The following is a 16,582-nucleotide window of genomic DNA, read 5'->3' as shown; positions in this document are numbered from 1 at the left end:
AATTATCTGTAGCATGAGATTAAGCATATTAACTAACACTATCAAGGGTTGAGTAAGGCAAAAGCTCCCAGTTAAAGGATGTAACTATAGAGTATCACAGAAAGAACCAAGAGCTCTTAGGTAGGAGGCCGTTTAAGCACATCACCAGGAACACTCAGCTATTTGTGCATTAAGGGAAGGACCAGAAATTCAGAGTTTTTTCAAAGTAAACGAAGATGCTTAAAAAAGTGCAATAGATACTTTTAAATACGGTCTACCAGATTCTTTTCTGACAGAAACCCAGCTGCTCTGCACTTTAGTTGAAGAGTTTCTGCTGCACTTAACCTGTCACCTTCCAGGGCTGTCAGAGGTAATTGCACAGGATCCAGCCATGGGCTCATGAGAATGTATCTGACAGGACAGGAAATGTGAGCAAGCATTACCATGCCAGGCTGATCTGATAGAGCTTGGACTGCCTGACCTGTGTTGAGGCTATTATGATTTATTCAAGGAGTCAGAGTTACAGGAAAGTTTTAAAGAAGGAAAAGGCTATGTAATATACATCTCAGTTCTAGCAAGCTGTCTTGCTTGGGGGCAGGGTACTAATGGGTTGTTTTGTTCACAGACCTCTTTTATAACAAAAAATTAGGATAGGATTAATGACATATCAATACACATAAACAGCAGAGGCATCTTTCTTTCCCACAGTCATCCCTGGCAGACACAAAAAAAGGAATAGTCTCTGCTGGGAAAAATCACTTCTATTTGTGGTTAGCTTCATTTTCATCTATTATCCCTGTTAAGGATTTAACAATTTTAATAACTTCAGCATTTTTAGATTTAGTTTAAAAGCAGGACTGTTTATTTAGGGGACTATTCTTCAAATGAAGTTGATGCAAACTTGGTTTTTCTCACTACTTCCTGGTTACCAAAATTAGTTAGACTAAACCCAAACTGGTAACCCAATGATTGTTTGAAATATTTATCAAGTATAATAATGATTTTGTCAGCTCCAAACAGCAGATTCTCAGGTCACTAATGCCATAAATATGCTATCTCCTGAAAATATGGAGATGTCTTTGTTCAGGATCTTGTGCAAGAGGTAACAGCATTAGTGTGGACTGCAGGCAAACGTGCCAGAATGATAGGAGAACTCTGAATTCAATATTGACATGCAGAAAATTCTTTTGCACAGATTTCATCCATATATAAGTCTAGAATTTCATTCATCTGAAACATTTGTCACTAACACTGATCAGAAGAAAGAAACCTCGAAAATGAGAAAAATATTTTAAGCATTTTTCCAAGGAATTCTCCCCTATTATTTTCAACCAACAACACATTTGCAGCAATACCAACACCTACCACAGGTGAAATGGTCTAGGAAACTGCACACCAGCATAGAGAACAGCAGTGCAGAGGCACAGAGCATTTATGTGCAACACTGTTTCAGGTTTTTATGAAGACCACAATATTTTCTGGTAAGTTTTGCAGAAGAGAATAACAAAAGTACAGCATGGAAAGTATCTTAAAGATCATCCAGTTCCAACCTCCTTTCCATGGGCAGGGACACCTTCAACTCAATCAGGTGGCTCAAAGTCCCATCCAGCCTGGCCTTGAACATTTCCAGGGATGGAGTGCATCTACAACTCCTCTGGGCAACTACACCAGCTGCCTCACTGCTCTTTTAGTGAAGAATTTCATCCTATTATCTAATCTAAATCTCTCTTCTTTCAATTTAAAGCCATTCCCACTTGTCCAATCACTCCATGCCCTTGGTAAGAAGTCCAAGTGGTCCATCCATCAAGTCCACATCTCTGCAGTTTAGAGATCAGAGTGACACATGGGACAGTGTCAGTGCTTTGCACAAATCCACGTAGATGACATCACTTGCATTTCCCCCTATCTACCAACCCTGTAACCCTGTCAAAGGAGTTCACCAGTTTTGTCAGGCACTTGCCTTAGTGAAGTCACCTTTGCTATCATAATCAGGTGAATACCCAACACTTGCACTCTACATAGAGCTCAGGGGAACCAAGATGATTGGAACAGCCCCATATCTATCCCACAAATTTCCACAAAGCATCTCAAACTTTTGAGCCCTTCTCTCAACACATGAAACAGAAATAGGATTAGCACTTCAAAAATTTATTGATGCAAAAAGACTTTGTTCTTCCATGTACAGGCATTTAAAACTCATGTCACCTACTGCAGACTACAGTATGCCAGGACAAGGTTCTTGGTTTGCCATGTTGAAGCTATATCACTTCATACAATGTATCCTAATTTACTAGATCTCAAAAACAAAACCACAAGCCTGGTTCTAATACCAAGCGATAGTAAATTGCAGTGACTGGTTGTGGTTTAGGGCAGGTGCTTTTCAGAGATATCAAGAGTACCTATCACAATTTTGAGCTGATACTCACCTCCCAGACTACTCCTATAAGAGAAATTTTAGTTCTTTTTGACTCTACAGAATCTTTAATGAGCAACCTTTAACAAATATCCATCTATACATAATAAAATGGAAATTTCTAAGATAAGTTTATCCCCCAAATATGATGGTAAAAATACCTAGGATTTTCTTCACTCTGTCAGAAGAGAAATTCATGTGAATAGAGATAACCATATTTTGCTTTCTGTGGGGCAGTCCTAGTGGAAATGGAGGAACTCACATGACATGCCTGTTCTGCACAGCTGTTTTATTTTGCACCCCTGGATCTGCTTGGACCTCATTTCAGGCTTCTTTCCATAGCACACACCAGGCTTTGTTCCAGTTCAGTGTCTCCATGGGTCAGAAGTACTGACCAAACAGTAGAGCACCTCTAGCCATTCAGAATATACAAGGGCTTTCCTACTAGCTATCCCAAATAATTTCAGTGTTTAGACCTACAAACAAAGTTGACACTAGATAAAGCCGAAGTATCTTTCAGAAGGCAGTTTCCTTTTTTAATAGCAGTTTGCCTTTCATGCCCCTGAGCTCAACTATCTACATCTCAACATTTAGAAGAAAAACATCCTGTTTGGAAACACTCACCATGGAGTAAGGGGCTCCTATATTTTACCTTCCAATCTTTACGTTTCTTTATGCTTGTATATAGCTCTACTTAGTCATAAAGATGACTTAAGTCAGAGTTCCAAAGAGGTGCCCACATGATGTGTCACCTTGCACTCACTCAAAGAATATTTCATGAAACTTTGAACAGCAGCAAGGAAATCAATACAAGTTACCCTGCAAAGGCCTGAGAGAAAAGCAGATACTGTGCAGAAAAAAATCCCCAATTATAAAAGGTTTTCCTAAACAAGAGGAAGGAATGGTGATTTTTTTTTTCCTCCATGAACAGAAAGTCTTGAAATTTCTAGTAGGAAGAAAAAGCCATTTCAAACAAATTAAAAAAATGGTAATCTGATTGTCATAACATTAACCTTAAAATTTTAAGCAGCACCAAATAATAAAGTTCCAGAGTCTACTGAATGTTGCATAAATGCTTCCAGGCAGCAATATTTTAGTGCAGGATAATACTTGGCAGTAAAGAAGTGTTAAGAATTCATGGTGGGCAAAAATATTAATGAAACAGTCTCTACCCCTCCAGAACAGATTGCATAATTTAGCTGTCAAGCTACAATTCATTCAAGAATAATAATGGCTGAAACTTAAGAGGATGAAAACAAAATTTACACAAATAGTTCCTTAATGGTGCATTTTACGCTGCACTTCCAGCTACAATAAGGAAGTTTCAAAGCCTGGCATCAGATTCAACTTCAAAATTTGTTTTTCCTTTCAATATTCTGAAGAAGATCCTGCTATCCCAAAAATATGGTTCAATTTTTGCTCTCAACATACCATTTTGTGTGACCAGCACCACTTTCCCGCACATTTATTCCAACAAGAATCACTTCTACCTTAGAGTGCCTATAGAACAGATCGCAGAACAGTAACAATAGTGACTAGTAATAGTTTTAAATGTTACATTTCAAAGAAAGAGTTAAGATACTAGTGAAATATCGCTTATAAGAACCTAAATTTATCAAAAGAAAGTTTGGCTTACCTTAGGGAATTGTTTAACTGGAATCAGAACTTTTTGTCCCAACTTCATATTCTTATTGATGACTACATCAATATACTTTTCTTCCTCCTTTCCTTCCCCTTTTTGGAATTTTTCAATTTCTGTTAAAGAAAAAGTTATTTTTTCAGTTTAATGCAATAACCTAAATGTTAAGAATCTTCAAATTAAGTATAAGTTTCAAAGCTAATAATGTATGGCAAACATATGACGTATTGTGTAATTAATACATGTAATTGGTTATACAAGGCCAATAGAGTAAAGCATGTTTCCCTTTTTTTATATTCATGTTTATATCAGCATGCTGAATTAGCATTGTAAACACTATTCATTTAACACTTAGTATACATTCTTTTATATGGCTCAAGTAGTGAAAACTATTCCTAGATACCTTTAAGCATGTTTAAATTAAAAATACATAACAGTTTAATATTCAACAATTTTATTCCTCTTCTATAAATAAAGTATGAAGTTTCAATGGTGGCTTTCTACTGTGCACTTATGAGCAAATGTCAAGTTAACCTTTCAGAATTTCAGGAATGTAATTGAGGCATAGAGATCATACCCAAAAACCTGAGATTAGTGTTCTACCAACAATGACATTATTAGGAATGGGATTTAGAAGTTCAAACCCTGGCTTGCATTACTCTATTCATTTCAGAGATACACATAAAACTGACTCTTGATTATACTTTCCTCAAAATATTGACTCTCCAGGGTGCTAATGAAAAATTGCAGATTTCATTTCATTAGAGAGGATTAACAAGGTGCATACAGGGAGACAAACTGAAGCACTTCTTGAGGTATTTGCTGGATTGGGTCCATCATGCTGGGAACTGCAGCATTAAACTTGTTAGCCCACACCAAAACCCAAACCAATTCAGAAGTGCCACAGAAGTTCTTCTTTGGGAATCTAGCTCTTTTCCTTCACAAACACCTCCATATACTTTGTTCATTTGCCACAACAAGAAACACCCTTCTACTCTACTCAACCACTAGAAATGAAGGACATTCATCAAGACCTTATAATTTCTTTAATGGGAATGTGGTCTTATGCCAAGAGGAGACTGTAATGAAAACTTGAGCACAAAGAAACCAATCAAAAATATAGGCAAAACCAGCCTTTAGTACACTTTCAAAGGCAGTCTGGTTTGAAATTAGGTCCAATGCAAACCAGAATAAACCAACAAATTTCTAACTACGGAAAAAGATCCAAGCACAGTTATCAGATTTGTTTAATGAATACCAGTCCATTTCCATGTACCACAACAGAAATTAAGATGCCAATGTCTTTTTTAATAACTGAAACTTCCATACAACTTATAATTTCACTAACACATAACAGGAAATAAACAATTTATCTAAGTTACTGTTCAGTGTCTGAAAACTAAGAAAGTCAAACCAGCCTCAGACTATCTGAAGGTTTCTTGAAGGAAAATAATTCCCCACCTGTACTTTCAAAACTTCTTCTCAAGTCTCTATGAATTTTTTGATTCCTAAGGATTGTAGAAATGTAAAAATTCTGGAGGAGCCCTATCAAAGCAACCTCCATGCTCAAGCATGTCCTTTGTTTCATCATGCTCAGTAAAAAAAAGCCTCCAGCACCATTATCCCACCAGCTAACAACAACTGAAGAACTTTGTAATAGTTGAGATCCAGGTAAAAATGGAAATTTGGAAATGCCACAATTACAGACTAGGGAATTACAGGCAATTAAACAGATGTAAAGTGGTATCAGTTCAATTTGGAACTCATATCCAGGTGAAAATAAGACTAAAATTTTATAGAGTGTGATTCTCCTACTCAGAAATCAGGTGACTGATATCTTTCATAAGTCAAAGTTTCCAAATACCACATTCAGTTGTAAAAGCATAATACTATCACAGCATTCAAATACAGATATACATCTAACACCCCTCTTTCCTCATGTAACAAGGGCACTAGTGACAAAACTCTGATTTCTCGTGAAAAACAAGATTAGTTACTTAGAGGTTTTTATGTTTTACAAGTAAAAACACAACACTAATTTTTAAGGCTGCTGTTGGTATTACATTATCAGTATAAACATTCAAAGCTTAAAATTGACCAGAAACCTGCTGTTCTTTAGCAATATTTTATACTGCAAAATGCTGATTATTAAAACTGTAATAAAAATACATCCATTTGTTATGACTGAGGCAAATGCAGTTGCAACAAAATTTGATATTTCTTCATTTAATATTGATTTGAAATGTTAGGACTAAAATTTATTCCAAGTGCGAAAAGCACAATGAAACTCCATTCAACATTGAGTTCCATTAATGCATTTTGCTGTATTTTTTGTGACAGAGCAGTTCACCAAGACCCCCATGTAGTTCAATTGATCCTAGTCTGATACAAAACCTTTACAAGTTCTCAGTCACTGTAATTACTGTTACAATAAAAGATTTTCCTGAAGAATCTAAATTTACAAAATGAAAGTACCTTCAAAAACAAAGCCCACCAAGTTTTTATGAACTGGTAAAGCTAAAAATTTGTTTTCTCATGTTGAGTCATATGCTGTTATCCCCAAATACACAGCATGGCATACAATGCAATCCCCCTGCCTACCTGAAAGTGAGAACCACAAATTTATGAATTAACAGGGGTTTGAGGAACTTCCTAAAAACTGCCAAGAAATATTACAACTGGAAATTAGTTGTTTCAGAAACCTCAGATGCAGTTAAAACGCACTTGAAGAGTTAAGCACAGAGTTCTACCTCAGGAACATTCTTCAGCTGAGCCAGCTGCATAAATTCCTTAAGAGATCAATAAACTGCTAATTGTATTTCCTAAATACTTTAGCTTAGAAAAGTTATTTGAATTAGGTATTTGAATTTAGGTATTTGGCTGCAACAACGTGACTAATGCTAAATATGCTCATAATATGGGACTACTTGGACTAATAAAAATCATAAAAAGATCGTTCTCTTGCTCTAGTAGATACTGAACTTCAAGTCGCTGAAGTAATTATTAAATGAAACACATTATTTACTCCAAAAATCAGTTCTACGCCAAGTGTCTACATACTTTATTGAACATTTTATGCAAAATCCCTTTATTCTTTTACCTGCACTGGTTAAACAACTTTCTTTTTGCTTGAAGAAGCTACTGAAACCCATTAAGAGGCTGCAAAATAAGCTCTCAGCAAAATGGATCACAATTTTCCCCATTTATTTTAAAGACAAATCACTTTACCAACAAATAGCCACAGTCCACTACCAAAGCAGTACAAAGTAAGATTAAGTAATTTTTTCCTGTTATGGTCTAATGTTAATCAAATTTATTTACGACTTTCTGCCTCTTCGTTGGTATTGTAAAGGACTTTAGTTTTGTATGAACAAAGTCTAGTCCACTGATCACAGTTTATCTCAGCTTTTACTTTTTTTTTTATTTCTTTGAACTTGAAATCCAAGATGAACGGGAAATACTGCTAAGCATTAGAATTTTAACCATATCTGCACAGCTCTTGCAATTTCATTCACATACATCAAGCTTGAGATAATTAGGGAAAAATCATGCCAGATCACACAGGAAATCCAATCAGATTTTCAAGGTCAAATGGATAGGAAGATTTGCCTTTTCTTAATCCTTAGATTACATTCTGCACTGCTTAGCTATATGAAGCAATGCCATTTCCTAGATCACAATCAGTAAATAAACATGTGATTAAAGCTTCCCATAATGCTAGAGATTAAAATCTCATGTTCTCAGACCAAGGATGCAGCTAATGCAACAGGAATTTAACTGCATGCATTTTTTTCTTTACATTTAATCATACCAGAGATCTAAGCAATGATTAGTCCTCAGTTAATTCACCAAATAACAGTGGTAGATACATCAGATAATGACAAAGTAGAATTGTTTCGTATTATTCTTCAGTTAGAATTAATCTTCCTGGGGCAGAACTACAGGAATCCAGGATTCCAGCTGCCTCAGCTAAGCCAATATAAATACTTGTGTTTAACGCTGAGCCAAGTGATGCCCTATTTGTCTGTAGTAAATCAATATAATAAATACAAGATCAAATGTCAACCTCAAAGTAAACAGAAACGTTTACTGCATTTGTCCTTAAGGCAATATTTCCTTTACACAAGATCAGGAGAAGCAGAAACCAGGTCAATTTGCCTGCAAATCCTTAAGAAAGTTCCTACTATATTTCCTGAGATTCAGATGTCTTACCAAATACTCCATAATAACCAAATAATTTTGTACTAACTTCTTCCTACTTCAGATGGAAGAACAAGTGAAAAATGCAAGGCTACTCAAGGATAGCCACATGATCATGGCTTAAGAGAACAGGGCATTGATGGAACTACACTACAATTGCACTAGAAGTAGTTTCTACAACCATTTTCAAAGTGAAGATATTCTAAGAATTACATTATCCTTTAAAAATACTCCTAAATCAAGTGGGTTTGAAAATTACTAACATTATACAATAGAAGCAATAGATTTTGCTTTATTTTGGCAATTTTATTGCCTTGTATCTGAGAAAAGGAAACATCAAAATTTAGACTGACTCAATCAAGCATGTTATACAACTACTGAAGCATAGCCCAATAGCAATAACATTTCTCAGTGACTCCTCAAACCTTCACAGTTGACTTAGAAAAATCACACCCTCCTCAATTCAAAAAGCTCTTAAGTCAAACTGAAGGCTGAGTATCTTTACATACTTTCCCTGTCCTTTTAGCTCTTGAAAACTCACTGCTTTTCACCATTGCTGGAGACAGAACATTGAGCTGGATGGCCAGCTCCTCTGGCTGCAGGATTCCTTTTGGTTTCACCTTAGAAAAAAAAACAAAGTGATGGTACTACAAAAAACAGACCTTGATTTATTAGTTTGCATTTTATGAAGACCTCCTTTAATGAATGCATTCAAGCTTTGGTAATAGACAAGCTCCCAGAGGAAAAGGGGGATTTCCAAGTCAGTTGTAGCAGGATTTCAGAAAAAAAATAGGTTTTCCTTAATGGAATATCAGCATTCCATACTGATTATTTGGAAATTTTTGCTGTGGCAAAAACCATAACTTATCTCAGAAGACACATTTCAAGAATAGCTACTCTTAAAAAAATATTACAGCTTTCCCAACTAAGCCAAGTCATAGGAAGTTTGCTGTGCCAGATGCTGACTAATTGCTCATATTGACTAATTCCAGGAGTTCTGTAAAACCAGAGTACAGTAAAACAAGATGGTGAACCCAATTACAATTCCAAGTTCAATTAAATTGATGAAAGCTTAATCTCATTATTGCTGTAGTAAAATGGTCTTGATTCAGTTTATACATTTTTTACCCTCAACTCCTTTATTCCCTGTTCTCCTAGGGGATGATTGAAAGTTGTTTGAATCAGCACCTCTCCAACCAATATTTCTCATCTTTTGAGCTGAAAACAGTACTGCACAGCATGAACCTGAACTAGAATCACCACACCAAGGCTTTAATACATTTCAAAAGACTTGCTGAAATAAACCCCACAGATTTCTTTGCAGCAGCCTCCAAGAGACCTACTACTCACTCCCCGTCCTCTTGATCAGCATGAAGCTGGACAACCTTCCCAATTTTTGCACTAAACAGAGGCAACCTTAGCCTCCTACTTTTGAATATCTTAAAACATGTCTAGCATAGTCTAGTTTGCTTCAAAGCAGTTTCTCTGTGAAGACATTCACAGAAAAATGCAGAATGTCCCAATTTCAACTGTATGTAGCATGACAATCCCTCAGAAAAACATACAAGTTCAGCAACTAAACAATTTCTGATATGAGTAAATGCTTAGACAAATATCCCTTTTTACACCCTCCAAGATATTTCCAAAATAAATGCTAATTAGCGTATCCTCATTAAAAAAAAAAGGAAAAACAGAAAACAAAAGTAATCAAGCAAACAAAAATAGCCTCAAAGTATTTAGAATAAGGAAACTAAATATTATGTGGAATGGCAACATTTAGACTCATCCTGAATGTGTCTAAAACACAAATAAAAAATGCAACAGAATTTTCAATTTTTAATGCTGTTACTCTATTACTGCACCCACACCCATTTCTTTAAGAGCCTCAGAAAACTTCACCAATTCTCCTCAGCCAACATTTTAATCCTCCAAGAAGTCTTTTTAAAAAACACAAATTCTGCATTCATAATAGGTCCTAATTCTGAACTGGCATAGAAAGTAATGCATTAAGAGCATGAATTGTGCATAAAAACCACGCTAATTTGCTTCAACTAATGCGTATTATTACAACAGTTGAATTCCGAATAACTGTCTTTCATACACCACCTTAATTTTGTAAAAGCAACTGACAATGAATCTAATTTCAATTTACAATAAAATAAGCAGTTCATGCTAGAATGATGTCTACAGCATTCAGAATCCTCAAATTAATAATAATATCCTGTTGAAGAACTCAAACCAATCTTTATTTAAATTGCATTCACAGGCATTATAAGTTCTATTTTACAGTCTAAGTACTACTATCTGCACTGATCTGAAAATACATTTCAGTCACCAAAATGACAAACATTTTGAATGGGCTTTTTTATTTAAGCAATTCAAAACTAATTCAACACCTATTACCTTCACATCAAAAATTACTCCACTAAAATCTGTTTAGACTGATTAATATTAGCAGGAAGGTAGGAAGTACCACAGTTGGAACTGTCAAAATCATGTATAAGGTATTAATAGATGTTTAATCAGTCTTGCTCAGGAAGAAAACAAGATGTAGACATAGACTTCAGTCCCATATCCTCAACCTACTCCACTGAAAATTATTTATCTCATTGTGAAGATAACTTGAAACGCTGAAATCAGCTGTATGATTTACCTACTGTACATTTACCTACTGCAGATCTTTCTTTAAGCACCAACATTTTTAAATTAGTGAGGTCAGGCATCCACTAACTACAAAAAGTCAACTCATTTCTTTTGTAACTTAAAATCCAATATACAGAGCATCTTACACTACTTGGTGCATAGGACTCTATTAATAGAAGTTAATATTCTTTATCAGGAGTCCTTACAAGCAGCTGTTCCACCTTTTCCATTTACGCACATTTTGGTGAGACATCAAGAAGGGTCTATAATCTTTCTTCCTTATCATGCACATGGAACTGCAGAGTACTACAAACTTTCTCTGACTCCTCTGACAACTTTCACAAGAAAACATGTAAGTCAGATCTCAACTGAAAAATGGATACAACCTACAGCTCCCAATATGCAAATATCACATTTTAAACTATTGCCAAGGTGAAAAAGTAGCCAAAGCACATCCAGTTGTTGACCCTTAAAACAGACAGACTTGAGCACTATTAAAACCACACTTTAAGGCACTGGCAAAGACTGTAGTCTAAAAATCTGGCAGCAGATTCAAACAAACCATATTTAATACTAGAAGATAGCTATGCTAACAAAACACATCCCTGTGTTTTGTATAATTGATAGTTACACAAGTAAGTGTACAGCTGTTTACTTAGCATTATGCAAGATTTATGTAGCCGTCAGCAAGACAAAGTAGTGTTATCTTTTACTTCTCTAAAGATCATTTTTAGGCAACTAGAGCTTTGCCAGGAGCCTCCATTCCCATGGCAGAAGGCCAAGGTAGAGCCTCACACTCTGGCAATCCTTAATTCAGTTAACATGTCATATCCCACTGATAAATACCAGCAAAACACAACTCGCCCCTCTTTAAGTCACAATTTACTTGAAATCATCACTAAAGTAGGTGTTTCAGGAAACATCCAGAAATATTGAGGGAGCTGGCTGATGCCATCAATAGGCCACTGTTTTTGAAAGGTCATGGTCACCAGGGAATGTCCCTGAGGATTGAGGCAAAGCAAGTATGAGTCCTATCTTCAAGAGCAGGGAGGAGGATCTTTACCACAGCGTGGTAAAACTCGCCTTGATCTCTTGGAAGGTCATGTAGTAAACAGCTCTTGAAAATCATTTCCAAGCATAGGACAACATGAGAGCAGTCTGCACAAATTTATGGCAGGGAAGTCACTGGTACTAAACAGTGCTGTGAACAACATGAGATGAGACAAGAGCTGATGTGTCCACCCCATCTGCAACAGGGCTTTTGATAAGCCTCCCACACCCCATCCTCATGTAGGCTGATGAGGCACAGGATGGAGACATGGACCTTGAGGTGGACTGAAAACTGACCTGCCTGGCTCAAAGGACTCTGTCAGGGGTATCACAACCAGGCCAGCCAGGGGCCAGATAGCAGTGGTGAACTCTGAGGGTCAGTGATATTTAATATCTTCATCAATGACCTGGCTTGACGGCACAGAGTGAAGTTTCAGCAGCTTTACACTTAAGAGGAAACTAGGAGCGATTCAAACACCAGAGGGTTGCCTTGAAGAGCTGGAGGAATGGGCTGACAGCAGTCCTGCACAGCTCAAAGGGAAGTGCAAAGCCCTGTGCCTGTGGAGGAGTAATCCCATACAAGAGAATGGCCAGGAAACCAAACAGCCAGAAAGGAGCTGTGCAGAAGAGGACCTGAAGCTCGAAGAAGCTGAACACTGTCCGGGAAGGCGCACTTGCAAAGGCCACCAGAACCTGGGCTGCACCAGAACAGCACTGCCAGCACTTTGGAAGTGGTGATCCTTCGTCTCATTCAAGTTTTAGCAAGCATCTTGATTTCTTCTGTTTTGCTGTAGAGTTTTGAAATTATTTTTCGAAGGAAAGATTTTTTTTTTCCATCTTTGGTACTTTGAAAAAATACTGGTTCTAATAAATTCTGTCTCCAGACCAGGATTTATTTCTCATGAAATACTGGAACATAGAAAGCCATGATTTGTTACCTGAGAGCACGGTAGAAATTAATGTTATTCACTCACCTTAGGAATGCTGAAACAGCCTAGAAAAACAGATATGGACAGACTCAGGGTACAGCAGTCCATTGTTTTCTCTCTCCATTGTGCCTGGCTGAAAATGCACACAGCATGCAGCTCTTCCCACTGCTTCCCAGAACACCACATTGTGCAAAATGCATTTTTCTGTCCAATAAAAACTTGTCACTGTCCATATTCCGCACAGAATACCTGCTATTGCAAGTATTATGTTTTTTAATTCTTGTATTTAAGTCAGTGAAATTCAGAGTTAGCACCAGACACTGTTATGACTTAAGCTCACACCCACTGATCCTACATAAACTCTACCACCAAGTATAACCTCAATCTTACTATAGAATTGATTAAAAAAAAAATCTATATATTCTGTGGCATTGCACTGATGAAGTGAACTCAGAAAGTGAATGCAATCCCTGCTTAAAGTCTCAAAAAGACAAGTCATTGAAAACAGTGTACACTGGAGTAACATTCTTGTATAATCTCGTTTCAACCTATTGTTCATAATTTTCTCATCTTGATGATTTTTAAAACCAGCTTCCTGGTCCTTTAATGGAAATTTATCAGAATCCTGAGACTCAAATGTCTGAAACTTTGTTTTTTAAAACACAAACTACTGAAGTGCAAGTAAGCTGTGAAAAAGTAATCTTGTACAGAAAGAACACAAAACCACAAAAACAGGTGGAGGTCATGGGTCATAAAATAGATGAGTTGTATATTACTCTGTAAAACAAAAAAAAAATCACAAATTTTAAAAATGTTTTCATAATATTTATGGAAAAGGTAACAACCTAAAGCATCCTCAAGCATTTGTGCATTCTGATCCACAGATGTAGGAAACAAACCTATGGACATTAGTTGGCATGTGTGAAAGAAAAGGGACTAATTCCAACACACCATCCTGGATTAGGTTAACACAACCTTAATCCTCTAACCTCAAAGCCAGGTTGGATGGGCTTTGAGCAAGCTGGTCCTGTGGAAGTTGTTCCTGCCCATGGTGATTGGAACTAGATGGCCTTTAAGGTCCTTCCAACCCAAACCACTTCATGATTCCTTCAGAAGGAAGGCACTTCCACTGCCAGCAGATAAAGAGGCAAAGCACCACTTATGTCAAAATTATTGTAGGCAGTCCTTTCATTTTTTGTCACCCATTACAGTCCTGGGCTGCAGTAATGTGATTTGGCAGGAAAAACGTACAAAGGCAGCTTGCACATCTACTGTCCCATGGGAAAGTGCAGCTTAAAGAAATTTGTGTGGTAATTTTATGTATGAGTTTCAACATAAATTGGATGTTAAAAACTTCTAGCATCCAAGTTAATTTTTAACTAGCATAGGGATAACATTACTTATAATGCATTCCAAATGCTCAATAGCAGGCAAATCCAAATTATTTTCTGTGTATGAAGACACATATTACACAGAAGTAATGCATATTGCTACCACATTCAATTTTTTTCCCCCAAATATTATGCTATTAAACTTATCCTCATGAAGTCACTTGAACCACTTCACAGAACTGTGGAACAAAATCAGACTCCCAAAGAAGTGTCATAAAACTTGAAAGTCCATCTTATGGACTCAATCCAGCTTGAAATCATAAGGAAGGGACCAAACATCTTTCAAGACCTGTTTCTGGAGGAAAGCAGCCACATCTACAGCTGGAATAAATCTCTGCCTCTGCAGGACCATGTGCCTGTCCACAGAGCACCTTTCCTGAAGAAGGTAATCTTCCAACTTCCACGGCTTCTATGAAGAAAGGGCTGGTTTTTTCCCTCAAACTAGTATTTCTAGCATTCACCTAATAGAACATATTCATCTTTCCATATTTAAGAAAAAAATGAAACAAACTAAGTTTTATACCTGCAAAAATATCTAAAGTAACTATCAACTTATGCCAGTAAGCTTTTTCTGAAACACACCTTACAAAGCTAAAATATAGTACAGTTTAATAACATTTATGGTATGGGTTTACTTGCTGTAAGAAACAGCTCTGACTCAAAATTTTTCCACAAAGAAAGTATCTTCATGTTTACCTTAAAAAGAACTAAGCAGTTCCTTCTGAGTAAGTTGTATTTCAGGTTAGTAAATTTGTTTACAGAAAGCATTTTTGTTCAGTAAAAAGTATTTTTAAAGGTCCAAATTTCTTTCCAACAGACATGGTTATGGTATAGCTGTAAGAATCACAAAAACTGCATGTTCTGTGCAGTCAAGAAATTGTAAATTCATTCATTTTACTAATTTGTTTTGAAGACAGTTTAAAATCAAATGCTTATACAGAATTCTAAAATGTGATGCCTGAGTTTTACCGTAGCCAAATTATGTCATGTAGGTATTTGATGAAATAACTTTAGACACGTTACTGTTTTAGTTTTAATCCAGTTAATTTCAAAATGCCAACTTTCACCAAACACAATTTTTTCCCAGTGATGAGTATGTGTGCTTTTAGGAGAACAATTCCTATATTCAATAGTTTAAATAGCAGATTTCAGTACATTTCTACAAATTATAAACCGAAAAATCAACTACTACAAAGTGTCACAGGCACAAGACAGCTGACACCTTTAAGTGCAGTGAGACAATTCACAGCCAGGGAAGTTCACCTACATGCAAGGTGCGACAGCAAAAACAAAAATGATCATATTTTTAACAATAGTGCTGGGAACTGGCAGAAGCTGCTTCTAACCAGACAGCTGCCCTGCCTGTCCCCCAACTGCATTCACAGCCCCATATATTCAAGTTTCTGCTCCTTCATCACTTCTGTCTGCCAAGAAACAATAAGAAAAGTGCCAACGCAAACTACCTGAGGTGCCATTACTTCTTGATTCAGTGATGCTTAAATTGCTTTTATATGGGAAAGAAAATGTTGATGCTCCATTTTCCAAAAGTACAGAAAGAAGTTAACTTCTAGATGTGGCAGAGGACAAAGGGAATGAATTTTAAAAAATACAGCTGCCTAAGAAATTTAGAGTGAGTACCTAAAAGATGAAGGACAGCTGAGACAGCAATAACCAATTAATAGGGTATATTATTTTTATTGCTCCTTGCTACTAGAGAGAAACAAAGCAAAAAAAGTGAGTTTGGGAAGAAATTTGGTCACAATGGATACTTGTGCACCCATGAAGAACTCTTCCTAGAGAAAGGATCATGTGCTACTGAGTTTCAAATCTCACTTCCCCTCTGGATTCACTGACCTTAGAGCAAGTGCAGGAATGACATGCCACATACAGAATAACCACCTAAAAAGTCTGGAATGTCTTATTTTGCATACACCCAAGAAATAAAGGTGCTTCACTGAACTGAAAAATCTGACTATCTACTAATACGTCTGAAAGGAACATTTAACCACAGGGAATATAAGTTCTTTCTCCTGCCAACAGGAAAGACACATTCACAAATCCCTCTACCAAATCTGACATTTGAGTTTAAAGACTCAATCATCACTGTGTCACAGAGCCAGAAAATACCAAAAATGCTGCAATGAATTTTTGTTGATCGTAAATGGAACTACATTCACAGAGCTGCCCTTTTTGCAGGATCCCTTTCTAAAGCAAGGCACAACAAATTTAGTAAGTTACTACTCATACTTGCTATAACTAACTTCAAAAATACAAACATAAGACTGAATTACCAGAAAGAGTTGGAAATGAAGAAAAGCTTTTTTCAGTAAATTCATAC

At 36.5% G+C, this 16,582-nt stretch overlaps 1 protein-coding gene across 2 annotated transcripts in view; it reads right to left on the bottom strand.

The window, feature by feature from the left end:
- Positions 1-16,582, bottom strand: part of KHDRBS3 (KH RNA binding domain containing, signal transduction associated 3) — a 90,288-nt gene that overhangs the window by 60,377 nt on the left and 13,329 nt on the right. For both annotated transcript variants that reach the window (XR_009277006.1, XM_058833414.1), the window contains exon 2: positions 4,029-4,147. Coding sequence is in view for 1 of the 2 variants with exons in the window: in XM_058833414.1 (XP_058689397.1) it covers positions 4,029-4,147 (119 nt within the window). In the remaining variant the exon portion in view is untranslated. The remainder of the gene's footprint in view (positions 1-4,028; positions 4,148-16,582) is intronic.

This window comes from Poecile atricapillus, chromosome 2 (genome assembly GCF_030490865.1).
Source record: "Poecile atricapillus isolate bPoeAtr1 chromosome 2, bPoeAtr1.hap1, whole genome shotgun sequence".
Classification (NCBI taxonomy): domain Eukaryota; kingdom Metazoa; phylum Chordata; class Aves; order Passeriformes; family Paridae; genus Poecile; species Poecile atricapillus.
This window is presented reverse-complemented; position numbering and strand designations above follow the sequence as displayed.